The 25,930-nt window shown below is 42.4% G+C and overlaps 1 protein-coding gene across 1 annotated transcript in view; it reads left to right on the plus strand.

The window, feature by feature from the left end:
- The window catches only part of SNTG1 (syntrophin gamma 1), a 709,360-nt gene that overhangs the window by 461,324 nt on the left and 222,106 nt on the right, over positions 1 to 25,930 (plus strand). Inside the window, exon 5 of the mRNA XM_089678410.1 lies at positions 5,536 to 5,591. Within this exon, the coding sequence (XP_089534536.1) occupies positions 5,565 to 5,591 (27 nt within the window). The 5' untranslated portion in view covers positions 5,536 to 5,564. The remainder of the gene's footprint in view (positions 1 to 5,535; positions 5,592 to 25,930) is intronic.

Raw genomic sequence — 25,930 nt, forward strand, 5'->3', positions numbered from 1 at the left:
AATATGAATTTTAATCATAATGATAATAAAAGAAAATAACAGTCATATGCTACATATGCTCCGAGGTTAATGGATTGAATGATTAACCACTTCACAACCACGCTATAGCTGAATGATGGCTACAGCACAGTTGTCCAGTTCCGGGAGGGTGTCATATGACATTCTCCCAGAACGCGCCCTCCTGCGTGCCCCCAGTGGCATGCACTTGGCGCTCTCCATGATAGTTGTGTCCTACGGACACAGCTGATCACATGATGAGGTAAAAGGCCAATCACAACTGCCTTTTACCACACGATCAGCTGTGTACAATGACCAGAAGATCACAATGTAAATACAGTTGCCGGTTAATCAACAGCACTTTCCTCATGCTGTCACAGCATGAGGAAAGTACTGCCAATAACCGGCAAATGACAAAGAGAATATCTGCACCGATCAACAGGGCATTGATGATCAGCGCCCAACAGTGCTGCCCAGCAGTGACACCCACCAGTGCTCAGCAGTGCCTCCCACCAGTGCCCATCAGTGCCACCCATCATTGCCACCCATCAGTGCACAGCGGTGCCAACCATCAGTGCTTCCCAGCAGTTGTGCCCTTCAGTGCCCAGCTGTGCCGCCAGTCAGTGCCATCAGTCAGTGCCACCAGTCAGCGCCGCCCATCAGTGCAGCCCATCAGTGCTGCATATCAGTGCAGCAGCATCAGTGCCTCCTCTTCAATTCATAAAATCAAATAAAGTGCAGCACTTTCATAAGTAACATATTGCCTCTACCTGTAGAAAGTGCACAGTACAAATAAAGTGCTATTATCAATAAAAGTACACAGTATAAATAAAAGTACTATTAGTGCAAACCGTGCAAAGTACAGTCAATAAATCTCCATAAGTTATCAATCAGCATAATATATTAATGTTGCATACACAATCAGGGATTAAAGTGCTAATGTGCAATATATGCGATGAGTGACAATATGTCCATAATAATCATATACTCTTGTAAGCGTATATAAATTCAGCAGGAATCTTCCTTCAAACGGAATATTCCTGTGCTAAAAGTGCAATGGTACATATGTCTTTAAAATATTATCCACCACTTCTTATGGGTGCGCACTCACCAGAACTCTGATGTATACAGGCATGGTTACAATCTGTCACATATGGGTGCAGAGGTAGTTGGGCAGCTTAGGGGTTAATCCAGCATCCTCACAGTACTAGTGGTACCTGTCTCCTTAAATCCTTTTTCCAGGACATACTGTATGTGCAGAACACATGTGCTGTGAGGTAAGTATGGTAAGGTTCAAAAGAATGTGTCAACCGAGGACTTTCTCTAAGCTGCAGTAAGCATATAGATTATTATTATTATTACTATACAGGATTTATATAACACCAATGGTTTGCTCAGAGCTTTACATTATAGTATACATTATACAATACAGTTCAATACAAGAGGGATTTGAGGGCCCTGCTCCTTGGAGCTTACAATCTAGGAAGGAGGGGTTAATGGTACAAAAGGTAATAACTGTGGGTGATGGAGTGGTTGGAAGAGTAAAGGATTCCAGTATTAGCAGAGGGCGGTACAGGCTTCCCTGAAGAGATAGGTTTTCATTGATTGCCTAAAAGTAAATAGAGCTTGCCCCTCATTCATCCAGATCATAGGTGCTACTGCCACAAAGGCCCACTCTGAGTTCAGCTATACTTCATTTGCCTTCTTATCAATGCGCACCAGTGTCACCTCATCAGTGCAGCCTATCAGTGCCCATCAGTACTGCCTATTCATGACACCTCATCAGTGTTGCCTATCAGTGCCCTTCAGTGCTGCCTATTAGTTCAGCCTCATCAATGCACATCAGTGAAGGAAAAAAATTACTTGTTTGCAAAATTTTATAATAGAAACAAAGAAAATGTTTTGCTCTTTCTTTTTATAATGCAAAAAATAAAATACTCAGTGGCAATTAAATACCACCAAAAGAAAGCTGTATGTGTGAAAAAAAATGCTAAAAATTTCATATGGGTACAGTATCGCATGATCGAGCAATTGTCATTCAAAGTGTGACAGCGCTGAAAGCTGAAAATTGGCCAGAGCACAATGCGTGTAAAAGTGCCTGGTAGGCAAGTGGTTAAGTGAGGATTTAGCACTAGCATGAAATAAAATAATGTGGGTAGCACAAAAAACTAATCTGCAATGATCTATGAGAGTGCTGCTTTTGGACCACAGTGCGTGCTCTCGAATCATTGAAAAACAAAAGGAAAGACAAGAGCGCAAAAACCAATAGTGCTGTATACTAAGCACAAAGATTACATAGATAAAATAGGTAAAGATTAAGTATTAAATAGATAAAATTGCACTCACAAGGATGGCATGTGCTAGGCATAACAATCTGAGTTGCCTGGAAACTGGGAGTGATGAAGTGTGAACTAGGACCCCTGCCTTGACCTCTGGCAAGGGTATGAGAGTACACTAGTAATGAAATAAAGTTGTTTTCACTGAAGGAATACTGTCACCGATCCACAACCTCAGAAGTGGAGGGTGCCTGACATAGACAAAGTGCAATAGGATACAGGGATGCACTTTCAAGCTTCAAGCGTCTTCCTTAACCTGACGCAGGTTGAGGAAGACACTGAAATCTTGGAAATGTGTCTCTGTATCCTACAATAAATGTTTGGTGCCTCTCAAATAGGAGGCAGTGGATTGTACTAAAAAATAGATTGGCCATAAGAGAATCTATACAATTTACAATTGGATGGCCGGGTGGGTTAGACTGGTCCTTGTGTGTCTTGGGGAAATAATAATGATTGTAATTTTACCTTCCGAAGGTATCAGATCAGGTGTATCCCCAAGGGGCTGTGTCAATTGATCAGCCTGATTTGCTCAAGTTGGTGATTCCATTGAAGTGTGCGGGCGATTCCCATGACTGCAATGCATCTGAGGTTTACCATTACTGAGTCCATCCACAAGTACCTGTCTGATCTCTGGTTTAACCACTTGCCCTCGAGAGGATTTACCCCCCTTCCTTACCAGGCCATTTTTTGCAATACTGCGCTGCATTACTTTAACAGTTGCACAGTCATGCAATAAATACATGCATTAAATGTAAGTAATTTTTTTCCCCCACAAATAGAGCTTTCTTTTGGTGGTATTTGATCACCTATGCGTTTTTCATAAAACATATCCAGTAAATGTATTCTGCTACATGTCTTTGCTAAAAAAAAATCCCAGTACATGTAAATTAATTGGTTTACGTGAAAGTTATAGCGTCAACAAATGGCGGTATATATACTGGATTTTTTATTATAATTTTTTCATACTAGTAATGGTGGCGTTCAGTGACTTATTGCGGGACTGCGGCAGGCATTTCTGACACTGGGGGGAACTGACTGTCACTGACATCTCAAGTGACACCAATACAGTGATCAGTGCTAATAAAAAGCACTGACACTGTACTAATGGCACTGGACAGGAAGGGGTTAAAGAAACACCTGCACTTGTAGTGAAAGTGAAAATTCCAAGGTGAGAGAACACCCTTAAGGGGTTGGTGGAGGTTTCTCACCAAGTGCACGTCACTACTATATCTCAAGTATTTGGACTGCTTTGGACATTACTCAGGTTTTTTTATGTTTTATAGTTTTTATATTTAAGTTTTATGTTTAATATTTTGTTGTTCACACATCATTTATTTAACTACTGATCACTTATTGTATTTTTATTGACACAGCACTTATTTATATTGAACTTGAGAGAAGCTGCTGGCAGTCCATCAGCTTTCCCTTGCTTGATCCCTGTCCAGTGTTCTATATAAAATGTAAAATCTTAAAACATAAAACAGCTACCATAGTAGAGAGGTTGAGATAGCCCTGAGCATCAGTCAGTGCCCATGTATTGAGAAAAAAAGCTTTCTTTTGGTGGTATTTGATCATGACTGAGGTTTTTATGTTTTGCTAAACAAGGTGTAAAACATTTTGAAAAAAAAAGGTTTTTCATAGTTTCTGTTATAAAGTTTTGTAAATAAGTCTTTTTTCTCCTTCATTGATGGGCACTGATAGGTAGCACTGATGAGGAGTCACTGATGGCCACTGATAGGCAGCACTGATGGGCGCTGTTAGGCGGCACTGATGGACAGCACTGATGGGCATTGTTAGGCAGCATTGATGGGCAGCACTGATGGGCACTGTTAGGCAGCACTGATGGGCACTGATGGTCAGCACAGATGGGCACTGATGGGCACTATTGGCCGCACTGATGGGGCTACACTGATTACCAGGACACTGATCATCAGTGCCCTGATGATCAGTGTAGATGACCCCCTGCAAAATGCCGCTTAGCAGCTCTCCTCACGAGCTGTCAGCGCGAGGAGAGGACTGCCAATCACTGGCATTTTGTATTTATCCAGTGATCAGCTGTGATTGGACACAACTGGTCACATGGTAAAAGTGGCTGTGATTGGCCTGTTCCTTGGTCATGTGATCAGTGGTGTCTGAAAGACACAGTGATCACAGATCATGCACTGTAGCCATCTTTTGGCTATAACGTGGTCGGGAACTGGTTAAGCAGCAAATTAACACATTGATCCTGAATTTAATGTGTTAAAAGCAGAAAAAATGGGCAAGCGTAAGGATTTGAGTGACTTTTGACAAGGGCCAAATTGTAATGGCTAGATGAGTGGGTCAGAGCAACTCCAAAACTGTAGCTCTAGTGGAATGTTCTCAGTCTGCAGTGGTAAGGATCTACTAAAAGTGGTCCAAGGAAGGAAAACCAGCATAGGGGTCATGGGCTGCTGAAGATTATTGATGCACGATGTAAGCAAAGGCTGCCCTGTGTAGTCCAATCCAAAAGAAGAGCGACTGTAGCTCACAATGCTGAAAAAGCTATTGCTGATTCTGATGGAGAGATGTCAAAAAACATAGTGCATTTCACTATGCCTTAGGGTGCCCATGCTGACCCATGTCCACAGCCAAAAGTGTCTACAATGGGCATGTGAGCATCAGAGCTTTATCACGGAGCAATAGAAGAAGGTGGCCTAGTCCAATGAATTGAAGAATAGTCTGAGAAACACAACAATGTTGAGGTGTTGACTTGGCCTCCAAATTCTCCAGATCTCAATCGAGTCAAGTATCTATGGGATGTCCGATCCATGAAGGTTCCACCTCACAACTTACAGGACTTAAAGTATCTGATACTGATGGCTTGATGCCAGACACCATAGCATACCATCGGAGGTCTAGTGGAGTCCATGCCTTGATGGTAATGATGGGTGGTCATAATGTTAAGGCTATGCACAGCTGAGACTAATAACAACATCTGGCTACCCAGTAAGATGTGGACCTAGGAACAAAGGATTATTCCCTCCTAAATGTCTACAAAGCCTCTGGACTGCATGACCTAGAAAATGGCATATCAGTCAAAAGCCTTAGAGCCCCTCACCATGTGTAGATGTATATATGGGTGCGTGCGTACATACTCATTGTACTGTTTTAGCTGTCTCATTGAAATGTTAAAACATACAAAGCCTAGGTATAATAATGCATTATGTTTTCTTTTTTGTAGACAGAATATCCCAAAAGGTGCTACGGCATATGGATTTCAGGACGACATGTGATGAGGTGAGCACTTAAAATGATTATAATGTTTTGAAATAGCATATACTTCAGATCCCTATTTCATTTTGATGAATCAAATGAATGTGTCTTGCTTCATCCTTTAGCTAGGGTAAAATTTGAGGGACCAGTGTTTACATTTTCAGTTACAACAGAGCTCTTTTGGTGCATTTTTATGTACTTTTATATTCCAGTAGAAATTTGGATTTTCCACGTAAAAGTTCATATTGGGTGCATTGTGAATATAGTATTATACCGCATTATTTGTAATCTGCAAATTTCAATTCACATCCCAAAGATTTTTCTCTAGATTTTTCTCTAGAATTGAGATAAAATAGCAGGTTTTGTCTGTTTTGTTGCTACATTTGTCATTGTTCTGGCTTTAACTTCTGTGGCTGATTCCCAAATGAGGAAACAATGATACTGATGATAGTTTGTAGATATGAACTTACCAGTGTATAAACCATGTTTCATTTCGGGGAATTTAGTGTGTAATCCACAAAACTCTTTTAACATGTCATAGGGAAATTATATTTTCTGGGTAATCATTTTACCACTTTCTATTTGCAAGAATAGGACCATTTTAATTTGGCTAGATGTGTTTATGTGCTTGCTGGACACTTTCCAGCAAGGCAACAAAATGGCACTTACATATCAGAAACTTGGTCATAAAAGAAGGGTCCAAAGACTAGAGAAAAACATTGATGTATGCTCATAAGGGCAGCAAACAGTTGAAGTATATGCACACCCAATCACATAAAGGTTTGACATGTTAAAGAGGAGCTTCAAACAGGCTTCCAAAAATTAAGCACTTGACCTCTGGAAAGTGTTACCTGTAGTAAACTTGCTCATCAGAGATGGATGCAAATTCCCCCTTTATTAAAAGTAGTAATTTATCCCTTATTCTCCTTCCCCCTTCCTTTCTGAGAGGCACCATGACAGATGTGTGTGTGTTAAAAGTGTCACAGGCCAGATCCCAGCAGGGAGCCACATGGCACAGCACTGTCCAAAGAACCTGTGTAATTTCCCACCTCGGAAAAAGATAATGGAACCTTCCCAAGAGTTCAAGGCATTCCCAAGAAGCACAAACCAGATAACATTTTTAAAAGATACAGTTTTCCCCTATGTTTCATATCTTGAAATATGGAAGACTTACATAAAAACCGGGCACCTCGTGCGATGCCAATACACAGACTAACATTTTGATGGGTTACTCATCCACCTCAGATCATCAGGGGAGCCAAAACATAGAACTCGTACACCGTGTAATGTACAATTTCATAATTCATATCTACATGATCCTTAGACTTATCTGCATAATAAAATACCCACGGAGAGATTGTCACAACAAAAATGCTTTAAATCACAAGTACAATATATATATATATATATATATATATATGTAATTAGCCAAGTGCTGGCTATACCATTATGCCATTTTGGGACATTTACAGATGAGAGTATGATTAATCCTTTTCCCCCTAGTGCCCACCAGTACTGGAACAGCAGCATCATTGCCTGTTAGCAGAGTGGATCCAGTTCTTCTGACAGCAGAGGATCTTGGGACCTGTAGCCCTATAGCCAATACATACTATATTTCTGAGTTGAGCTGAGCTGATTGAACTACAATTACCAGAGAGCTGGGGAACCACAAGGTTGCTGGGAGAGCAGATATATTCTACAGCAGGGGCTGGCTTGCTCTCTTGGCTTGGGAATTAGAGCTGAACATCGGGGGGACTGCCAGTCTCTTTCAGAGACAGATTGCTGGCTACTACTGCTGGGCTCTGCATACCAGTTCAGTACAGCGGTGACGCTGATTGCCACACCAGGAATGCATCAGCTTCTCTGCATTGGGACTTTCACTATCCAGTCTTCAGACAGTCATCTCTGCTTTTTGAGCTAACAGGCTGTCAGGTGGTAACTCTACACTTCTCTGTGAACAGCCAAGAGTCTGGGCAAGAACCCTGTTCTTAGGAGGTCATGCTATCAATGGGATTGGAAGCCCAGTCTCTTTCTGTCATCACTCAAGAGACACTGCATGCAGACTCCTTTGCACCTCAGTATAAAGTATTGCTGTGTGTTTGAGCGTGTGATTTGATTGCTATTCTGTGGAATTTTAAAATCAATATTTATGTATAAGCTATGGAACACCGATTTATATTATAATAGATCAACTAGTTTATTTTATATAGGTACAGTATATAATCATATTATTTAAACATAAAAAAAAACTTTTTATTTTAATTATGATTGTTTGTTGTGTACCTCATTTAGAGTTCAATGGGCACTTGAAATGTATAGCTTTAAAATCATCAGGAATACACTCTTACACTCTGCTCTGGTGTGAATGCAGGCTAAAAGTCATATCTCAGACATATGATAATTCACATTAGTGTGCATATTTTTATACAAATTTTTATGCACATGAATACTCTTTTTTTTAGAATTTGTTATGCCAGTTAAGGAAGGTAAAGCCATGAACATGGACTCTACCAGTTAACCCACAGCAAAAATGTACAAACCTATAGCACATTCATTTTTGCACTTTTACTGTATCATACATTTCTATAGGCCAAAAACATGCTATACTGCATATAAAAATGTGACAATTTATAAAAAAAGAAAGAAAAAGCTGGTTCAAAGCATTTCAATGGTGTAATCACTGTCTTTAGAAAGAAATGGCCTTTCTATGTGTAATACATGTCACCCAACTTTACGAGAAAGAAAGATACCTTTTAGCACAAAGTTACATACTGTACATACCCCTTCCACTTACTGCACCCCCCTTCCCAAATGCATGGACCCCATAAAATTAATACACAGAAATTATTGGTTTAACCCAAAAGCACATTTCTTTCCATAACCAATGTATCGCTACACTGGGTTCTCAAATAAAAAAATGAAATAATTTAGTGGCAAATACATTTTACATACAGGGCTTTGATTCCAAAGAGGGAATCTCTCCAAGTGAGGTATACTTACAAGCTATGTGTAATGCCTTTTTTTTAGATGAAAAATTCAAAGATATGAACAGATCCATATCAATGTTATTATGGATTTAGATAATTTGATGATGCAAAATAAATGTGTGCACTTCTGATTAAAACACAGCTTTTGCATTTTAGATTTATTTAGATGCAATCAAAGCCTGTCACACAAGGAAGACATTTCTGAAAATAGAAATTCAGATGACCTTTCACCAGATTTCTACTTTGCATTCATTTGTGTGTTATACTTCCCGTTAATAAATCTAAAAATAAAAATATATATATTTTTCCCGTAAACAGGTCACATTAGGAAGTAGTCTGAAATCCTTATTCAAAGGTACAACTAAGCTGCCTGGCGACAAACATGTAGACTTGTAGTACAATAAATGATTTGGATTATTAATGACCATAGACAGTAATAATCAGATAGTGACATTAAAAAAACAAAAAAAAAAGACAAAAGTCACATGATAGAAAAAAACAAAACAAATCCACACTGCTTTCTGCAGCCCAGTGTGAAGATTGTATTTTGGCTTCCTATTCAAACTGATAAACAAGGCAATTAACTCTTGTCTGTGGAAGACTCTAGACTGGGTGAAAAGAGAAGTGCTATGGAAGCTACAGTAGACATTGCAGCACTGGATGGGATCAATTTGTAAAGTGTCTCTGCCATAATATGTAAATATGCTGTGCATACTTGGAAATTATGACAAAAATGTTCTACAGGGAGGGAGGGGAGAATGTTTTTATTTTTTTATTAAGGTTTTACTTCTGCTTTAAGTGCCTGTGTTTCTATTGACTTGTTACACTCATAAATTTCAAAAAATATAAAGTTTGAGGAATGATTGCATTTAGTGTGTTGTTTTGTATATTGCAAAAAGAATTTTCAGTACAAATATCTTTGCTGGGAAAGCTGCATAGGAGATGAATTTCCAGTGCAGTTATTTGAGTTTGTTCTGGAAGGCTCAGTTACAAATTAATAGTTTTTGTACAGATGGAGGTTCTGGAATGGGCAGTACCGGGACATGGTCATCCAATGCCCAGGGCAAAGATGCTGAAATGCACCCCCCCTTCCTTTCTGATGTGTAAGTTTAAGGGATCCTGTGCATAGCTGTCAATTGCCAAAATCACTGTGCAGCTCCTGGCTGTTTGTCAGATTTTGCATCGCCCTGGCAGTGCACAGTTTTTTCAACGCAGTCCCACCAGAAGAGACAGGTAGAAGGGGGAGAGATAACACAGCCCCCGTCACCACCCAGCTCTCTCTCTTTGTCATTCCCAGTACTGGGCTGACAGGAGTAGTGATGCCGCTGTCCCTAGTCCTGTCAGCCTTGTGACAGAAGGAAGGTGCCCCCATCCCTACAGTAAACCATTGCGCCCAGGGCAGCCAACCCTCTTGCCCACCCCTTGTCCTGGCCCTGGGAGTGGGGATTCATAATAAATAATTATGTTGCATATATATAGCCAGGACTGGATTTGCCAATAGGCATAATTTGCTTGAGCCCATTGGTAACAGAGCTAAAGAGGTGGCTCTTCCTTCTTTAGTCAATGGTTATTCATTTTTCATCATCATAATGGAGACATCTCATATAGGCTTATTTACGCATTGTCCCAATAATACAACTTGGGTTAGTACCACTGAAACAAAAAAGTTCATATCAAAGAGATAATGCTTACAGATGGGTTCTGATTGTAGCAGGAAAGCTTATATCCCTTCAAGCTCCAGTGATGGAAATCCAATCTGGTCTTTAGCTGCTTAAAATTCTTCCAAAGTAACATTCTTTAAAATTTTTCAAAGTGGTATACATTTACAGATGCTCATAGAATGACTACAACATAAATGCCTACTTATTTGGATAAATCCCTTAGTGAAGTGAATGTAATGTAGCATAATATTCCAGTAATTGTAATTTTTGAACAGACTGGACACCAGCCATACTACACTGTGTGTTGTATAAAATAGATTTAACTGTTTTTAAAGCCTTCAAATAAGTGTGTCTTTTGGTAATATATGGACAACTTTTAACATCTTCTTGTCCACTGTCTATGCTTCCCAGCATGATGCTTTGCGCAGGAGATGTGTCAACAAACATATCCTCTATGAAGCCAGGAGCTTATTCTTTATGCAAACTGTTTATTTACCTGTTTATGATGCCTCTTAACCTTGGTCCTCACTGATGGGTGGCACCACTGATGATCATAAAACCTATAGGTGTGATTCTCAATGATGTGATCACTGTCACCTCTGACATAGTGATCACATGCAGGCTGGAGGCTTTATAGTGTCATGGTCAGGGGTCAGGTTTGGAGACCAATAACTATAGCAGTGAAGGTTCAAACAGAAACCAGCAGGATAATTCACAAACCGGTCCCCCTGGCGGGTGACACAGGCTCACCCAAGGTATGGGGTCTAAGCACTAGATGGTCTTCACAGAGCTCATAATGGTGGAGATGGGTTTTGCTTCACGCTAATACCAGGTTACAGCCCTCAGGATCACCCCACCAAGCAGGAAATGACCAAGCCAGGCTCCGGTACCAGAGGTAGAGATCAAGCAGAAGTGTAGTCAGTAAACAAGTCAAAGGTCAGTAACACTTATTTGTAGGATGAGATCAAGTGGAAGCTTAGTTGAGGAACAAGCCAAAAGTTAGTAGCGAGTGGTAATAAGAATACGGACGTCAGCAGGAGTGTAAGGAGCAAGATACTGACAAACAGTAAGTGCAAAGGCATGGCTCAAATAGGAATTTCATGGCAGGAGGAAGGCGTTAAAGTTCAGGAGACACAAGATAAAAAGTAAAATTGTCCAAAGGATCAGGCGGGGAGCTATCCAGCATCTCAGGTGGCACAGCAATAAGAGCTGCTTCCAGATGCAGCAGATGTCCAGGATTCAGATCCAGGTTTTAACAATAAACCTTCAGCCTGCAGATAAACACAGCCACCTTCCGGCCGTGGTGACATCTGCAGGGCTACCTGTTTTATACTGAGGGCAATGCTGTATTTGAAAAATGTTTCCATTTTTTGCATAATTTTTGCCTATGATATAAAAAAAACACAGCAGGGTTTTTCTTCAAACAGTGTACAGCATTTAAAAAAGTTCTAAAAATTAATGAACATTTAGGTTAGCAAATTATTCAGAGTTATTGTCAAGTTCTGATGCTACTAAATTTGGCCTGGTAGTTTAAACATTAATGACTCTCATAATGAAAGGGTTAAGTACGGTAGCAGTGTCTTGTGTTGTTTAAATTAATTGAGTAAACACAACAAAGGGCAAAAAGGATTTTGCTTCCATAATTAAAAAAGAAAACAAGTAGTGTAATGTTTTTAGTAGAATTAATGTGATCAGAAAAAATTTCTGCACTGATGTACAGTAGCTGTCCATATGGAAGAAAAATATATTTGAAATATATTTTAAAAACATTCTTCCCAAATATATTGACATATATTTGAAATGCTAACATTTTGGTCATATTCAATATAATTCAAAATTGTTTTATATATATATATATATATATATATATATATAGATAGATAGATATATATACTGTATATATATACTGCATGTTGAAATGCGTTTTTATTACAAAATATCTAAAAAATATTTTTAACAATACATTTCAAATATACTGTTTGTCTTTAAAAATACAAGTTTAAATATTTGGAATGCATTTGCAAATAAATGTAAAAAATATATGTTAAAATTACTTTTTTATATGTTAAAAAAATCTGAAGAATATATTTAAAAAAATATATTTTTTTAAATATTTTTCATATATTTTGTAAAATATAAAAAATTCATTTCAACATGCAGTATATATATTTACTTATATACTACTTTATATAGGTAAATGATGAACAAGGCACCAATTTGTGATAACAAAACAATAAGCCAATGAATAACGGATTATTGTTACTTCTACTTATAAAGACAGTATTATCCAGTCTGTAAAAACTCATAAAATGTACAGCATAAATCATGATTATGTAGGTTCTTAACTTACAAGACTTCTGTACATAAAGCAAATCTCTAAACAAATATTCAAGAGATTCAAAAAGTTAGCAGTTATCCCAATTTGATAATCCCTTGGCAGCCTGTTTCAGTCATTTCTTTTCTTCTTGGGAAGAATGTAGAAAAAAATTTAGACTGCATTTTCGGCAAGGTCAGTGACTCATGTAATGATTATGAACAAATCATTTTGAACCAGTGTCAGGGTTTGATAATTCTGTTGGTATGATGAAGTTGATTTTTTTTTTACTTACGAAGGACAAAGCAACAGGTTCATTTTAAACAGAATGTGTCACATGGTTGAACAGAGCAGAGTGGGAGTAAATGAAAGTTGAGTATGTGTGGGGATTTTAAATTGAACTGCAATATTTTTTTAACCTATGTGAGCAAAACACAAGATTATTTTAAAACCCAAGCCTTTTTTTTTACATTTTTTAAAACCTAATAATATTTAATATGACTTGTTCACAGGGGCGGACTGACCATTTGGAAACTCGGGCACTGCCCGAGGGCCCGGGGTCAGTAGGAGGCCCCATGAGATGCCCCTGGTACCTTTTTCATAGGCTTTTTTGAGTTTGGGCAAGGACACTGGGGCCCCATGATTCCCTATTGCCCAAGGGCCCCATGAGTTGTCAGTCCACCCCTGCTTGTTCAATTCCTTGGTTATTTTTTACTGAAATAGATTTTTGAACCCCAGTGAGTTAGTGTGGGAGACATGCTTCCAAATCCCCACTGCACTGCATTGGTGTCTATGATAGACCAAGTCCTAGTGTTGTGCCTCTGCACCCTTCCTCTCTTCCTCTGCACCCTTTCTCTGCACTCTTCCTCTGCACCCTTCCTCTCTTCCTCTGCACCCTTGCTCTGCTGTGCCATTCACAAAACACAGACACTGCACTTTTAGCATGTAGTACATGTCTCAGGCATTTTATGTATTATCATACAGGTAGTTTGGCATAATTATAACATGTATGGTAGACTATTTGTAGCTATGCTCACAGGGTCATCATAATTTTAATGAGACTCTGTCACCAGACCATTAACAGCAATCTTTTCATAAGATCATATGTGCATTGAACCTAGCAACTGAACATTCATAAAGTGATTTAAAAATGTTAATGGAGGGCGTGGCCGAGCCGCGAGTGAAGATGGCCGCGTAATCACGGAGCTCCCGCCGGCCGGTTCCTACCTTGCTGCCGCTCTGCACTGACGGGTGAGACATCTCCCCTCTGCTATGGGGAAGACCGACAGGGCACCCTCTGGGGCCAGATCGCGGTCCCCGCGGGGTCAGAACACTCAGGGGAGGCATATAAAGGAGCTCTTCCGCTCCCAGCTGAAAGACGGGCCGCAGCCCTCTCCCTCTGCAGCGTCCTCCCCCTCTCCCCCTCCCTCTGCAGTCTCTGACACAGGCTCTGCAAGCACAGCCGAATATGCTGTGCTGGACACAGTGCCACAGCTGGATTCCTCACATTCCTCACGTGCTACACATTCCCTATCATTAAGGGACCTCCAGGCTGTGGCAGCTGACATAAAGACCACTTTAACCACCACATTAACCTCTGCCCTCTCTGAATTAAGGGATGACATCCGCTCTATGGGCACAAGGGTGGAGCGGGTGGAGCTGGATACCAGGCAGAATCAGGCGGCAATTTCTGATTTACAACAACAATCAGCGCTGCATGTGTCGACCATTCGAGATTTTTATAGACACATTGAGGACTTAGACAATCGTGGACGCAGACGCAACATTAGGGTCCGGGGCCTTCTTGAATCAGTGGAACCTTGTGATGTCCCTAAAGCGGTAATAGCTATCTTTAATGACCTCCTAGGTCGCCCACCTTCAACCATGATTGCCATTGAACGTGTACACCGGGCGACCCGTCCTAGGGGGGAAAACACAGACCCTCCCAGGGACGTAATTTGCTGTCTTGAAAGTTACCCGCTTAAAGAGGATATCCTCAAATGCGCCAGGGGGAGAAGACATCTTGCTTATGAGGGGGCGGAGATACAGCTATATCAGGACCTCTCCAATCTGACCCTGCAACAAAGGCGGGCGCTGCGCCCCCTATTGGATACTCTCCGCACGCGCAACATCCCCTATAGATGGCGGTTTCCGTTCTGCCTTTCTGCTCAAGTGAATGGCCGTAATTTCAACCTACGTGTTCCTGAAGAACTGCCATCTTTTTGCTCTGCTTTGGATATTCCTCCGATTGCCTTACCCGATTGGAACGGGTCTATGAGGTTGCCACGTGCCCCAGATCTGAGAGCTGAAGATGGTGCAACGGGCGGGCCTAACCCTGCTCAGCGACGGCGCCGGATGGTCCCTTCGACACCTCCACGATTCCCTGCAGGGGCCTCTATGGACACTTCCAGTCCCACGGCCTCCCCGGCGCACAGGAAGCCTCGGCACGAGAACCAATGATCCGCTACACCAGCAGGCTTTCAGCCTCCGTTTTTCCAGTTTTCCTGTTGATTTGTGATTGGCCAGCTACTTTTGCTTTGAGTAGGGCTCTACTGGTTTGCCCCAACGGTTACTGTTGCCTCGTTACAGTCGCTCTCGCAGGCTTTAGTCATCCATGTTGATATGCCACCTCCCCAGGTTTTGGGGTGATATTTATTAGCGTACAGGTCAGGAGACTTGTTCAAGATCGACACCCGGTATACACCCCATTGGTTTGCGGATTCTCCTTGCTCTAACAAGCATACTGCTCTTGCTCTGGATCTCTGCGCCTATCGCATCATGGAGTTACCTCCCCGCAGTATATTGCCTACTGAAGAAGAGTGGTCTTGCTCCTACGGCAGGGGTCTCTATCTCCTTCCGGGTGCCCGGTTCACTTCCTGTCTTAAGCTCCTCTTGTTCCGGTTTGGTGAAAGCTCTCGGGAAGGCCGGCTCCTTTCAGTTTGTACTGCACTACAAGCCCAGGCCGCGACCCGGCTTCATCTGAAGGATTTTTGCAGCCTTTTGGGGTCTATTTGACCGGAGGGAGTTGCCTCTGCTCCTGCTTCGGACACGTGCTCTATATGATACCCGTGGTTACTTTTGATATCCTTTTTGAGTTCTGCACTAGATACGGGATTTTGATGAGGGGCAGTTGTTATTTAGGGGGAGGGGGGTGGGACGGGGGGGAGAGGGATCTACCTCACAATGCTGCTGCCAGGGGATTGATGGGAGCCCTGTTACATTCTGAACGATGCCGCGTGAATGACCATCACCTCTGCGCACTTTGTTTGAGGCCTCACGGAGCAGGTTGGTGTACTCCCCTGTGACCTGCTTTTATGTAAGCGCTTACGGCTGTCTTGGGGCTCTATGCTTCCCCCCAGTCCTGGGGGTGTGCCCCCCCCTCCTTTCAGCATTGGTTATGGGAGAGGTGCTGCTCATTCTCGTGGGTGTCACAGGGGTTTTGGTAGAATCCGTTCCATATTTTGCTATAATTAGATGAGCTCGTCTCCACGGGGTAACAGTTCTGGCACTGAGTCTGGGGATCCTGAGTAGTACGGATGCCTGAAGCTGGGGTATACTGTTTTCTAGGGTTCTCTCCTGACCTCAGTTTTTGTATTGAAATTTGTTTTTCCTGTATGGCATTTGTTCATATGTTATGTTGTATTATTGCTTCTTTAATTGATAAGCCTGTATTACTCCTTACGGCCTCTCACAGATCTACTGTTTTACATGTCCTGCCTGTAGGTTCTGTTCTTATACGGATATAATTTGCCCTGTCCTCATGCAGGATTGGTTAGCCCCTCGATTTTTCTCAATCCGTATAATGGAATATCTGTGACCTATTATCCCGTCACTGTTGCCCCTTTTTGCCAGCGTGCCCGCCGCGGGCACCCGCATACGCCTCCTGGCTTATCACCTCTTGGGGTTGTCCAAGGTCTTTTCCCTTTTGGCTTGGCCTTTACTGTACACAGTATTACATGCCTTGCTTGAGCCCCCCCTTTTTCAACACTCACCCTCCTTTAGTTTTGTCTTTTTGATTATGCACTTTGCGAGGCGACCGGCCGGCGGTTGCTTCACTCTTGGCTCAACGCTTACTTCGTTCCCCACACAGTGAGCTCTGTGAGCTTTCACTGACCTCCTACATTAGGCTACTATTATTAGTTTCCTCTCCTCTACTTTTTCTTTTCTCTCGTTTTCCTTCCCTTTTTTTCTTTTTTGGCTCTGATCTCCTTCTTCTTCTAACTTTCCTCCCTCTTTCTGTACTCTTCCTTTCATACGTGGACTAGCTGGTCTTCTCCCCGAGCCGTGTAGTACTTTCACCCCTTTTCTTCTCTCTTTTTTTTTTTTTTTTTTCCTTCTTCTCTCTCTCTTGGGAGTTTTCTTATTCCTTCTCTTTTTTCTTGCTCTCTACCCCCTTACTTCTCTCCCTTTTCTCCTACTCCCCCCCCCCTTTTTTTTTTTTTTTTTTCTTCTCCCTGCTCGTTTGTAGTTGTGTCATCAGGCTTCCGCGATCAAGCTCTGCAGTCATGCTTTCTCCCGCCTCTAATGCGGGACTGCTGTCCTTAAAAATTCTTTCACTCAATGTTCAGGGTCTGAACACTCCCGAAAAGAGATCTATGTTACTTTCTTACGCGCATAAGCTAAAGGCGGATATACTCCTCCTCCAGGAGACGCATTTTCGCCGGGACTCCATACCCAAGCTTTTTAACTTCAGATACCCTACTGTTCTTCATGCCACCAATCCACTGGCTAAATCGAAAGGAGTGGCTATCCTGTTTGCCAGACATCTCCCATTTGTGCTACAGGATTCCCTTGCTGACCCGGAGGGCAGATACAGTATCTGTTTGTCAAGGGCTCTTTTTCCAACAGACCCATCACACTTGCCAATATTTATGCTCCCAATACCAAACAGGTTACGTTTATGCGTATGACTGCTGCTACTTTGGCTGAGTTTCAATCGGGTATGCTGATAATGGGGGGGGACTTGAATGTCCCATTAAACCCATTGCTAGACTCCTCTTCGGGCAGTTCATTTTTGCCTTTTAAGGCCCTCAGGCAGATACATTTGCAGTTGCAACACTTGCAATTACATGACTCCTGGCGCACACTCCACCCCACTGTTAAGGATTACACGTTCTTTTCTCCGCCGCACAATAAGTATTCTAGGATTGATTACCTTTTTCTGTCACAGTCGGACCTCCCATTTCTACATGCTGCATCTATAGAGCCGATGGTTCTCTCCGATCACCACCCCATAACCGTAACCTTGCGGCTCCCGGAGAAACTTGCTCGCTCGAAGCTGTGGCGCTTAGACGCCTCGCTTCTTGCAGACTGTGCTATTGAACAAGATATTCGCTCTCATCTGTGTGAATATTTCTCTTTGAATGGCTCTTCGGATACCTCCCCCCTTACGCAATGGGAAGCTCATAAATGTGTTATCCGGGGTTGCCTTATAGCGGCAGCAACGAGACGTAAGAAAGACAGACAGCAACGTTTGAAGCTACTTACAGATAGGAGACGCTCTCTGGAGAGGGCACATAAACAGACTCTGGCTGCGTCGACTCTTTCGGAACTCACAAGTGCTCGCTTGCGACTTCTTACTGAGCTGGGCAAAGTGGTCAAGAAAAGATTCATCCTCTCCCAAAAGCTTTATTATGAGTTTGCCAATAAAAGTGGGAGGTTTCTTGCTCGGGCTCTTCGGGAAAAACGATCCCATATGACTATACATAAAATAAGAGGCCCTGACGGTGTGATGGCCACGTCCAATCCTGATATTGCCTCTCAGTTCGAACATTTTTATAAGTCCCTTTATAATCTTCCACCAGAACGTCCCCCGATGCACATTGACAGGCCTAGAGCGTCCCTAATCTCTGAATTTCTTCGTCTTCATGGTCCAAACGCTCTCTCTGAGGAGACGGTTCTATCGCTGGACCAAGATTTGACCTTAAGCGAATTGCAGTGCGCGGTACGGCAGTTGAAAACGGGCAAAAGTCCGGGTCCTGACGGCTTCTCTGCAGCTTATTATAAATCCTTTCTGGACATTCTGAGTACTCCATTTCTTTCCGCTTTCAATACTCTTTCTCAGTCCCCTAGGCCACACCATAGGCTGTTGGAAGCACACATTTCCGTCATCCCCAAAAGCGGTAAAGATACCTCCCAGGTATCTAATTACAGACCCATCTCCCTGCTAAATGTGGATATTAAGTTGTTTGCAAAGATGCTTGCTAACCGACTTCTCCCTTTGCTCCCTTCCCTCATTGACTTGGATCAGGTGGGATTTATCCCTGGTAGAGAAGCTAGGGACAACACTATCAAGGCCCTTAATCTCCAACACTGGCTTTGCAAATCTAACTCTCCGGCCTTCTTCCTTTCATTGGATGCCGAGAAGGCCTTTGACAGGATTGCTTGGGATTATTTGCAGGGATCACTGATGGCTTGGGCCTGGGCGAGAAAATGATAAACTTTATTATGACCCTATACTCGAGCCCTACAGCTCAAGTTCGGGTCAATGGACACTTATCGAACCCTTTCCGCCTGGGAAATGGCACTCGTCAGGGTTGCCCCCTATCCCCGCTTCTGTTCGTCATTTCCCTTGAACCTCTTCTGAGACAAATTCGCGCTAACCCAGATATTAAGGGGATCAGGATAGCAGACAAAGAATACAAACTTGCTGCTTATGCGGATGATATCCTCCTTTTTTTGGCTGACCCTCGCACCACCCTACCGAGTTTGCTGAAAGACTTTGCTTTTTTCCGCTTTTTGTCAAACTTGAAAATTAATTTTTCAAAGTCATACGCCCTCAACATAACCCTTCCCACTGATCTCGTCTCCTTCTGTGAGTCTCATTTTCCATTTCAGTGGGTGAAGGATGCCCTTCCATATCTTGGTGTACAACTTACTCGCAATCTGGACGACCTTTATGCCAAAAATTTCTTACCGGTTTTCAAAGTCATTCAGGAGGACCTAAACAAGTGGCATCGCCCCTGCTTCTCTTGGTTTGGTAGGGCTGCCATTATTAAAATGAATATACTTCCGCGTCTCCTTTATCTCTTCCAAACTTTGCCAATTCAACTTCCATTGACATTCTTTGCTTCTTGCAAGAAACTATGTTCCTTATTTTTATGGAATCACAAGCGTCCGCGGGTCTCGTTCTCTCAGCTGACTCGTCCCAAACTCAGCGGGGGCATTGGGCTCCCTGACCTGCACCGCTATTACTGGGCGTGTCATCTTTCCCGCATAGTCGATTGGCACATTCATTCTGCTTCCAAAGACTGGGTCCTTTTGGAGAAGGCTTTTTCGCCCACTCCCCTACCATCGATCCCTTGGCTATTGCCGAAACACACACCTCAAGTTCTCCTCTCCCATCCTTTGATAGGTCCCACGTTAGAAGTTTTCCGTAAGGCCTGTAAAACGTCTTCCGTTTCGGACTCTCCTAGTCCCTTGACGTCGATCCGCCTGAATCCAGATTTTCCCCCAGGGTTGCACAAGGATTTTTTATCAAATTACTGGCCATACGCTCAGATTTTAGTAAAACATTTTCTTCACTCCGGCAAGGTGAAAACATTACAGGAGCTGAAGGTTAGCTTGAATATCCGCGAATTCCCTCTCTGGGCCTTTCTTCAGATTAGACACTTCCTGCTTTTCCATAAATCCCGCCATAATTGGACTCGCCCTGTTACTCCATTTGAATCCTTATGCTCTCAATCCGAACCGCGGAAGCATTTGATCTCTGAGATTTATCCTCTCCTAGGGGACAGCAGGACTTGCACTTCTTTCCCCTCTTGCTGTGCGTGGAACAGAGACCTAAAGACGGATTTATCAGAGTCGGATTGGGACCGCATTTTTATGTACTCCCACTCCTGCTCGAGTAATGTTTCGACGCAGGAAAATGGCTTCAAATTAGCCACTAGATGGTATCGTACTCCCTCCAGAATTCATCGGTTTAACTCTTCTGTCCCTGACGTGTGCTGGAGATGTGGGACACCTGGTGGCTCTTTCTTGCATATTTGGTGGTCCTGTCCACTTATTCAACCATTCTGGCAGGAGGTCCACCGGTTGGTGACTTCAGTGACCACTCTGCCCATAGTTTTCTCTGCTGCTCAGCTATTGCTTCATCATACCCCCATTCCTAGGAGTCAATATTTCAAGTCCCTAGCGATGCATATGATCAACGCAGCCAGACTCTGTCTTCCTGTGCTATGGGGCTCCACTCACCCCCCAACTATACGCGATTGGCTCAATCGAGTAGGCAAAGTGGCGGAAATGGAGGAACTGATTGCGACTGCACTTGATCTGCCAACTAAATACTCACATGTTTGGGCCTGCTGGACCCACTTTGTAACTACCCCTGAATTCGGATCTCTCATGGGTCGGGATACCTGATTGAGCTCAGCCCTACCTCTGGTTATGCCCTTGGTTCTCTCATAATCTGTGTGGTTATGACCTCTTTTCCGGTAATTTATATTTGCCTGCTTAGCTTGGGTGAGTGTTTAAATTCTTGACACTCTCATTTATGATCTCCAATAACAATGCTGACACGAACGTCGCAGCCCGGACCCTTCGCTTCCCTTGCTTCCCCCCCCCTTTTTTTTTTTTTTTTTTTTTGCCTCTTATTCCCCCTTCTCCCTCTCCCCTTACTCTACCCCCCCACCCCCCCTTTTTTTTTTTTTTTTCTCTCCCCCTCTTTCTCTTCTCTCTCTCTACTATGACTCCCATTCTTTTCCTTTTCTTATCCTTTTCTTTCTTTCTATTCCCCTTTTTTCTTTTCTTTCTCGACAACCTCTTAGTCTTCGATCAGGCTTAATCTTCATTTTATCCAGGATTACTTGGTATATGGTTAGCTTCTCTCCTCTAGGATAGTCAATGGTACTCACGACGTCTTCTCTTATACTACAATGCTCACTTAGCCTCATGATAGTGTACTGCTTTTGGTTTAGGCTCTGAAGGTTCATTTCCTCCATGCTTAGGCCAGTACGCCAATATTCACTTGGTGGAAGTAAGCTGTTATCACCTTCTATATTGTACATTTTTGAATCTTGAGTACTACAGGCATATCTCTGCCGTAATTTGCCATGCTTATGTTATCCATAGTGTCGCACTCTACCATGTTGTTTCTCCCTGTATTTTGGTTTAAGCTGTGTCTATGACCTGATTGATGCTGCGTGTGCATTTCTTTATATTTTCCTGTAACATGTTGTCACTTCTAAATAAACTTTTATGGAATAAAAAAAAAAAATGTTAATGGAAAGAAAATTTAAGAAAAGTAGGCATTTAAAATACAGTACTTGATTTTTCTGTACTTTTAACGGCAATGTTTTTATGTTTTAATGGTGTTTTTAAAGATCATATTGAAGATGGTGTAGTTATAGTAATCTTCATATCTATCGAAAATCAATTCCTGTTTCTTGGAAAATGGAAAATGGTTGTATTGCTTATACACTCACCAGCCACTTTATTAGGTACACCTTGCTAGTGCCAAGACAATTTCCCCCATACCATTACACCACCACCTCCAGCCTGAACCGTTGATTCAAGGCAGGATGATTACATGCATTCATGTTGTTTACACCAAATTCTGACCCTACCATCTGAATGTCGCAGCAACCAGTCTGCCCATTCTCCTCTGACCTCTGACATCAACAAGGTATTTTAGTCCACACAACTTCCCCTCACTGGATATTTTCTCTGTTTTGGACCATTCTTTGTACACCCTAGAGATGGTTGTGTGTGAAAATCCCAGTAGATCAGCAGTTTTTGAAATACTCAGACCAGCCCAACAACCATGCCACATTCAAAATTACTTAAACCCCCCTTCTTTCCCATTCTGATTCTCTGTTTGAACTTCAGCTATTCATCTTTACCACGTCTACATGCCTAAATGCTTTGAAACGCTGCCATATGATTGGCTGATTAGCAATTTGAATTACCAAGCAATTTAACAGGTGTACCTAATAAAGTGACCGGTGAGTGTATATTATTAGTTATTATTAGTTGGTATACAGTATATAACAGTTCATTACAATTTTTAGTGGGTTTTTTTATTTTGCAATTTTTGTTTTGTGGGAATTGGAAATCTTGGCCATAACTAAAATATTAGGTTATCATAGGCTTATTGCGCAGTTCAAGAAAGAGAGGAATGAGATGTTTGAATTGATGATCTTGAATTGATGTTTATTGTATGCTGAAAGGTCTGTTTCATTTAGCCCTATAAGGTAGTATTACACATAATTACAACAACATAATTGTTTGGGCTGTTTTTTAAAAAAAGGCATTGCCTTTCAGTGATACACCCCCTTCCTTGGGGAAAGGGAGAGTTGAGAAGATTGGTTCATATGGAAAAGTCAGAAAGACAGAAATATTTAGTTTATCTTCTGTTTGGGTACCTGAAAGTGTGTGCGTGATAGGATCTGAATCTTAGTTTGGTCTTATACACTCACAGATAGTTTCTAAGTTTAAAACCTAGCTTCAGGCTCTAGCTACCTTTTACATAGTTCATTTGGATCAAGTTGGTCCAAATGAACTATTTCTGTCTCTAATACATTCACCTTCTGGGAGCACTGTATAAACTGTATGCAGCATCAGCTACCTACAGGAAACATCGTTGTGTTCCAGCAGTGGTACAGGGACTCCCCATCCTGTTCCCCAAAAAAAATTAAACTGGGAATTAGTACTATGGTGCAGCGCTAGAAGAATATAAACTGAAAACAGTCCAAAAGTCAATGTGATAATAGCCGTGGTTTCTTATATAGGGTGCAGACTTTCAAAGCTCTTGCGGCCTTAAATAATAGCAATGCGCACTCACCAGAAACGCATGGATTATGCGCATGTAGGAATAATCATTCCAGATGTCAGATCCTCCAACATTCAGATAGCATGCATCCCTCTCACGGTGGGTCCCTGAAGACTCAAACCAGATCCTGAGGTCCTCCTTAAGGTGTATCAGGTACTTCACAATGGTGGTGGGACTCTCTCCACTAAGTGGTAATGGCACCTTCTCTGCAAAAAAATCTGCTTATATTCTTTTCTCAAAGATGAATTTAGCCTTTAAAGTTCCAGTTCCGCCGGGATCGGTGACCGCTCCAGAGTCAGGCTCGGGCCTCATAGACGGTGACTGGAGGCTGTAGGCCCCGACTTACTGCAACATGGCGAGGACCGGCGGCCCAACAAGCACCACTACTACCACCGCTCTACCTCCTCCCCCTGGAGCGCAGTGCAGCATGGGAGAAAGAGAGAAGGTGGAGCCAGCCCCCACCTGACACCACACGCCTCCCCTTTCCCCTTACTACGACGCCGTGAACCAGCAAGGGCACTTCCGGTCTGGCACTTCCTCTGCTCTGCTCACTGTTAGTGAGCAGAGCAGAGGAAGTGCCAGACCGGAAGTGCCCTTGCTGGTTCACGGCGTCGGAAGTGCCCTTGCTGGTTCACGGCGTCGTAGTAAGGGGAAAGGGGAGGCGTGTGGTGTCAGGTGGGGGCTGGCTCCACCTTCTCTCTTTCTCCCATGCTGCACTGCGCTCCAGGGGGAGGAGGTAGAGCGGTGGTAGTAGTGGTGCTTGTTGGGCCGCCGGTCCTCGCCATGTTGCAGTAAGTCGGGGCCTACAGCCTCCAGTCACCGTCTATGAGGCCCGAGCCTGACTCTGGAGCGGTCACCGATCCCGGCGGAACTGGAACTTTAAAGGCTAAATTCATCTTTGAGAAAAGAATATAAGCAGATTTTTTTGCAGAGAAGGTGCCATTACCACTTAGTGGAGAGAGTCCCACCACCATTGTGAAGTACCTGATACACCTTAAGGAGGACCTCAGGATCTGGTTTGAGTCTTCAGGGACCCACCGTGAGAGGGATGCATGCTATCTGAATGTTGGAGGATCTGACATCTGGAATGATTATTCCTACATGCGCATAATCCATGCGTTTCTGGTGAGTGCGCATTGCTATTATTTAAGGCCGCAAGAGCTTTGAAAGTCTGCACCCTATATAAGAAACCACGGCTATTATCACATTGACTTTTGGACTGTTTTCAGTTTATATTCTTCTAGCGCTGCACCATATTACCTTTTGTTTATACTTTACATTTAAAGGCATTGTGGTTGCCTTCGGTGCTTTAGCTGCTGTGTTCAATAAGAGCGCTCACTATTATTCATTTTTTCCTATTGTCTGGGAATTAGTACTACTCAGACAGTCACAGGAAACATTGTTAATTATCAATGAAGACATGGCTTCCTCTGACTGGTGATCATGATGTCATCCGCTTCCTTCTCCATCTCAGCCATTCAGAGCAAGCCTTGTATTAATTCAAAAAAGTACAAGGCTTCCTGTGAATGGCTGAGCAGTGCTCACCTGACTTGATTTTGTTCCAAGAACAGGAAAGGAATACCACTGCCAGAACACAGTGCTGTATACTATATGTGGACAATGCCACATACAGCTTATACAACTCCCTAGCTAGCAAGTGTTTGTGAAAGAAATAGTTCATTTAGACCAGCTTAGTCAAAACAAAAATATTTAGATGTAAATCAAACCTGGAGTTAGGGAATAACGATAAGGCAGTGCAAATACTTTTTTTCCTAAGTAGTGTTGCAGCCTTCTTTTTCCTGCTTCCTCACTTTGCTGAGTGTAATGTTGTTATCAACCGTCGGCAGCCACCTGAGACATTGTCATTAAGCATCCCAGGAATCTTGAATTTGGTGTAACCCAAGGTATTACACTATTTTGTTACTGAAAAGTACCAGATCTCTGTCTGCACACAGGCAAGAGCCACCTGTACATCATTAGGGGGCTGGCTAAAAAATGGGTAAGAGGCAGTCAAATTCTGAGGAAGATGATGAATTCTAGATGGTGGTATAGAAGGAGAGCAGCTCAAAGAGGACAATGCTGGATTTTATTGGCTTTTTTTTCATATTATACAGGAGTATTAGAGGACCTGATTTTTAATTTGGAAAGGTAATCATGTAGGAGTGAAGAAAACTGCCCATTGTCAGTCACTTAAATAAAGAGTTGCTGTTGGATGCACTCTGTGACTTGAGATCAGTGAAGCTGAGAGCCTGTAAATGAAACAAAAGAAAAAGTTAAAAACGCACATAAAACAAAAAAATTGTATATCAAAATTGATGACCTGTGAACTGATTTCAGGCCAGATTTGGTTGACTACAATTGTACACCACTGAAATACAGCTGAGCTCACTTGGCTCCTCATTTTATGCTGGTAATAATGGTCCAGTAAATTATATACCTGTCCTCGTATTTTAAAAGTGAGAATGAAAGCATCTTCATGAACTATTTTTCAGCTCCAGATGAGATCATTTGGAAAGCACTGTTTTAAGCTTGTACAGTACATGATCTATGAAAGTCTTACTTTGTAGAGAATTTGTAGAAGCAAATCTAATGAAGGTTGTAGGGTTTGCCTTCATTACAACAAAGACCTTTTG

This window comes from Staurois parvus, unplaced genomic scaffold (assembly GCF_062004578.1).
Source record: "Staurois parvus isolate SC_StPar_1 unplaced genomic scaffold, SC_StPar_1.0 ptg000205l, whole genome shotgun sequence".
Taxonomy (NCBI): Eukaryota; Metazoa; Chordata; class Amphibia; order Anura; family Ranidae; genus Staurois; species Staurois parvus.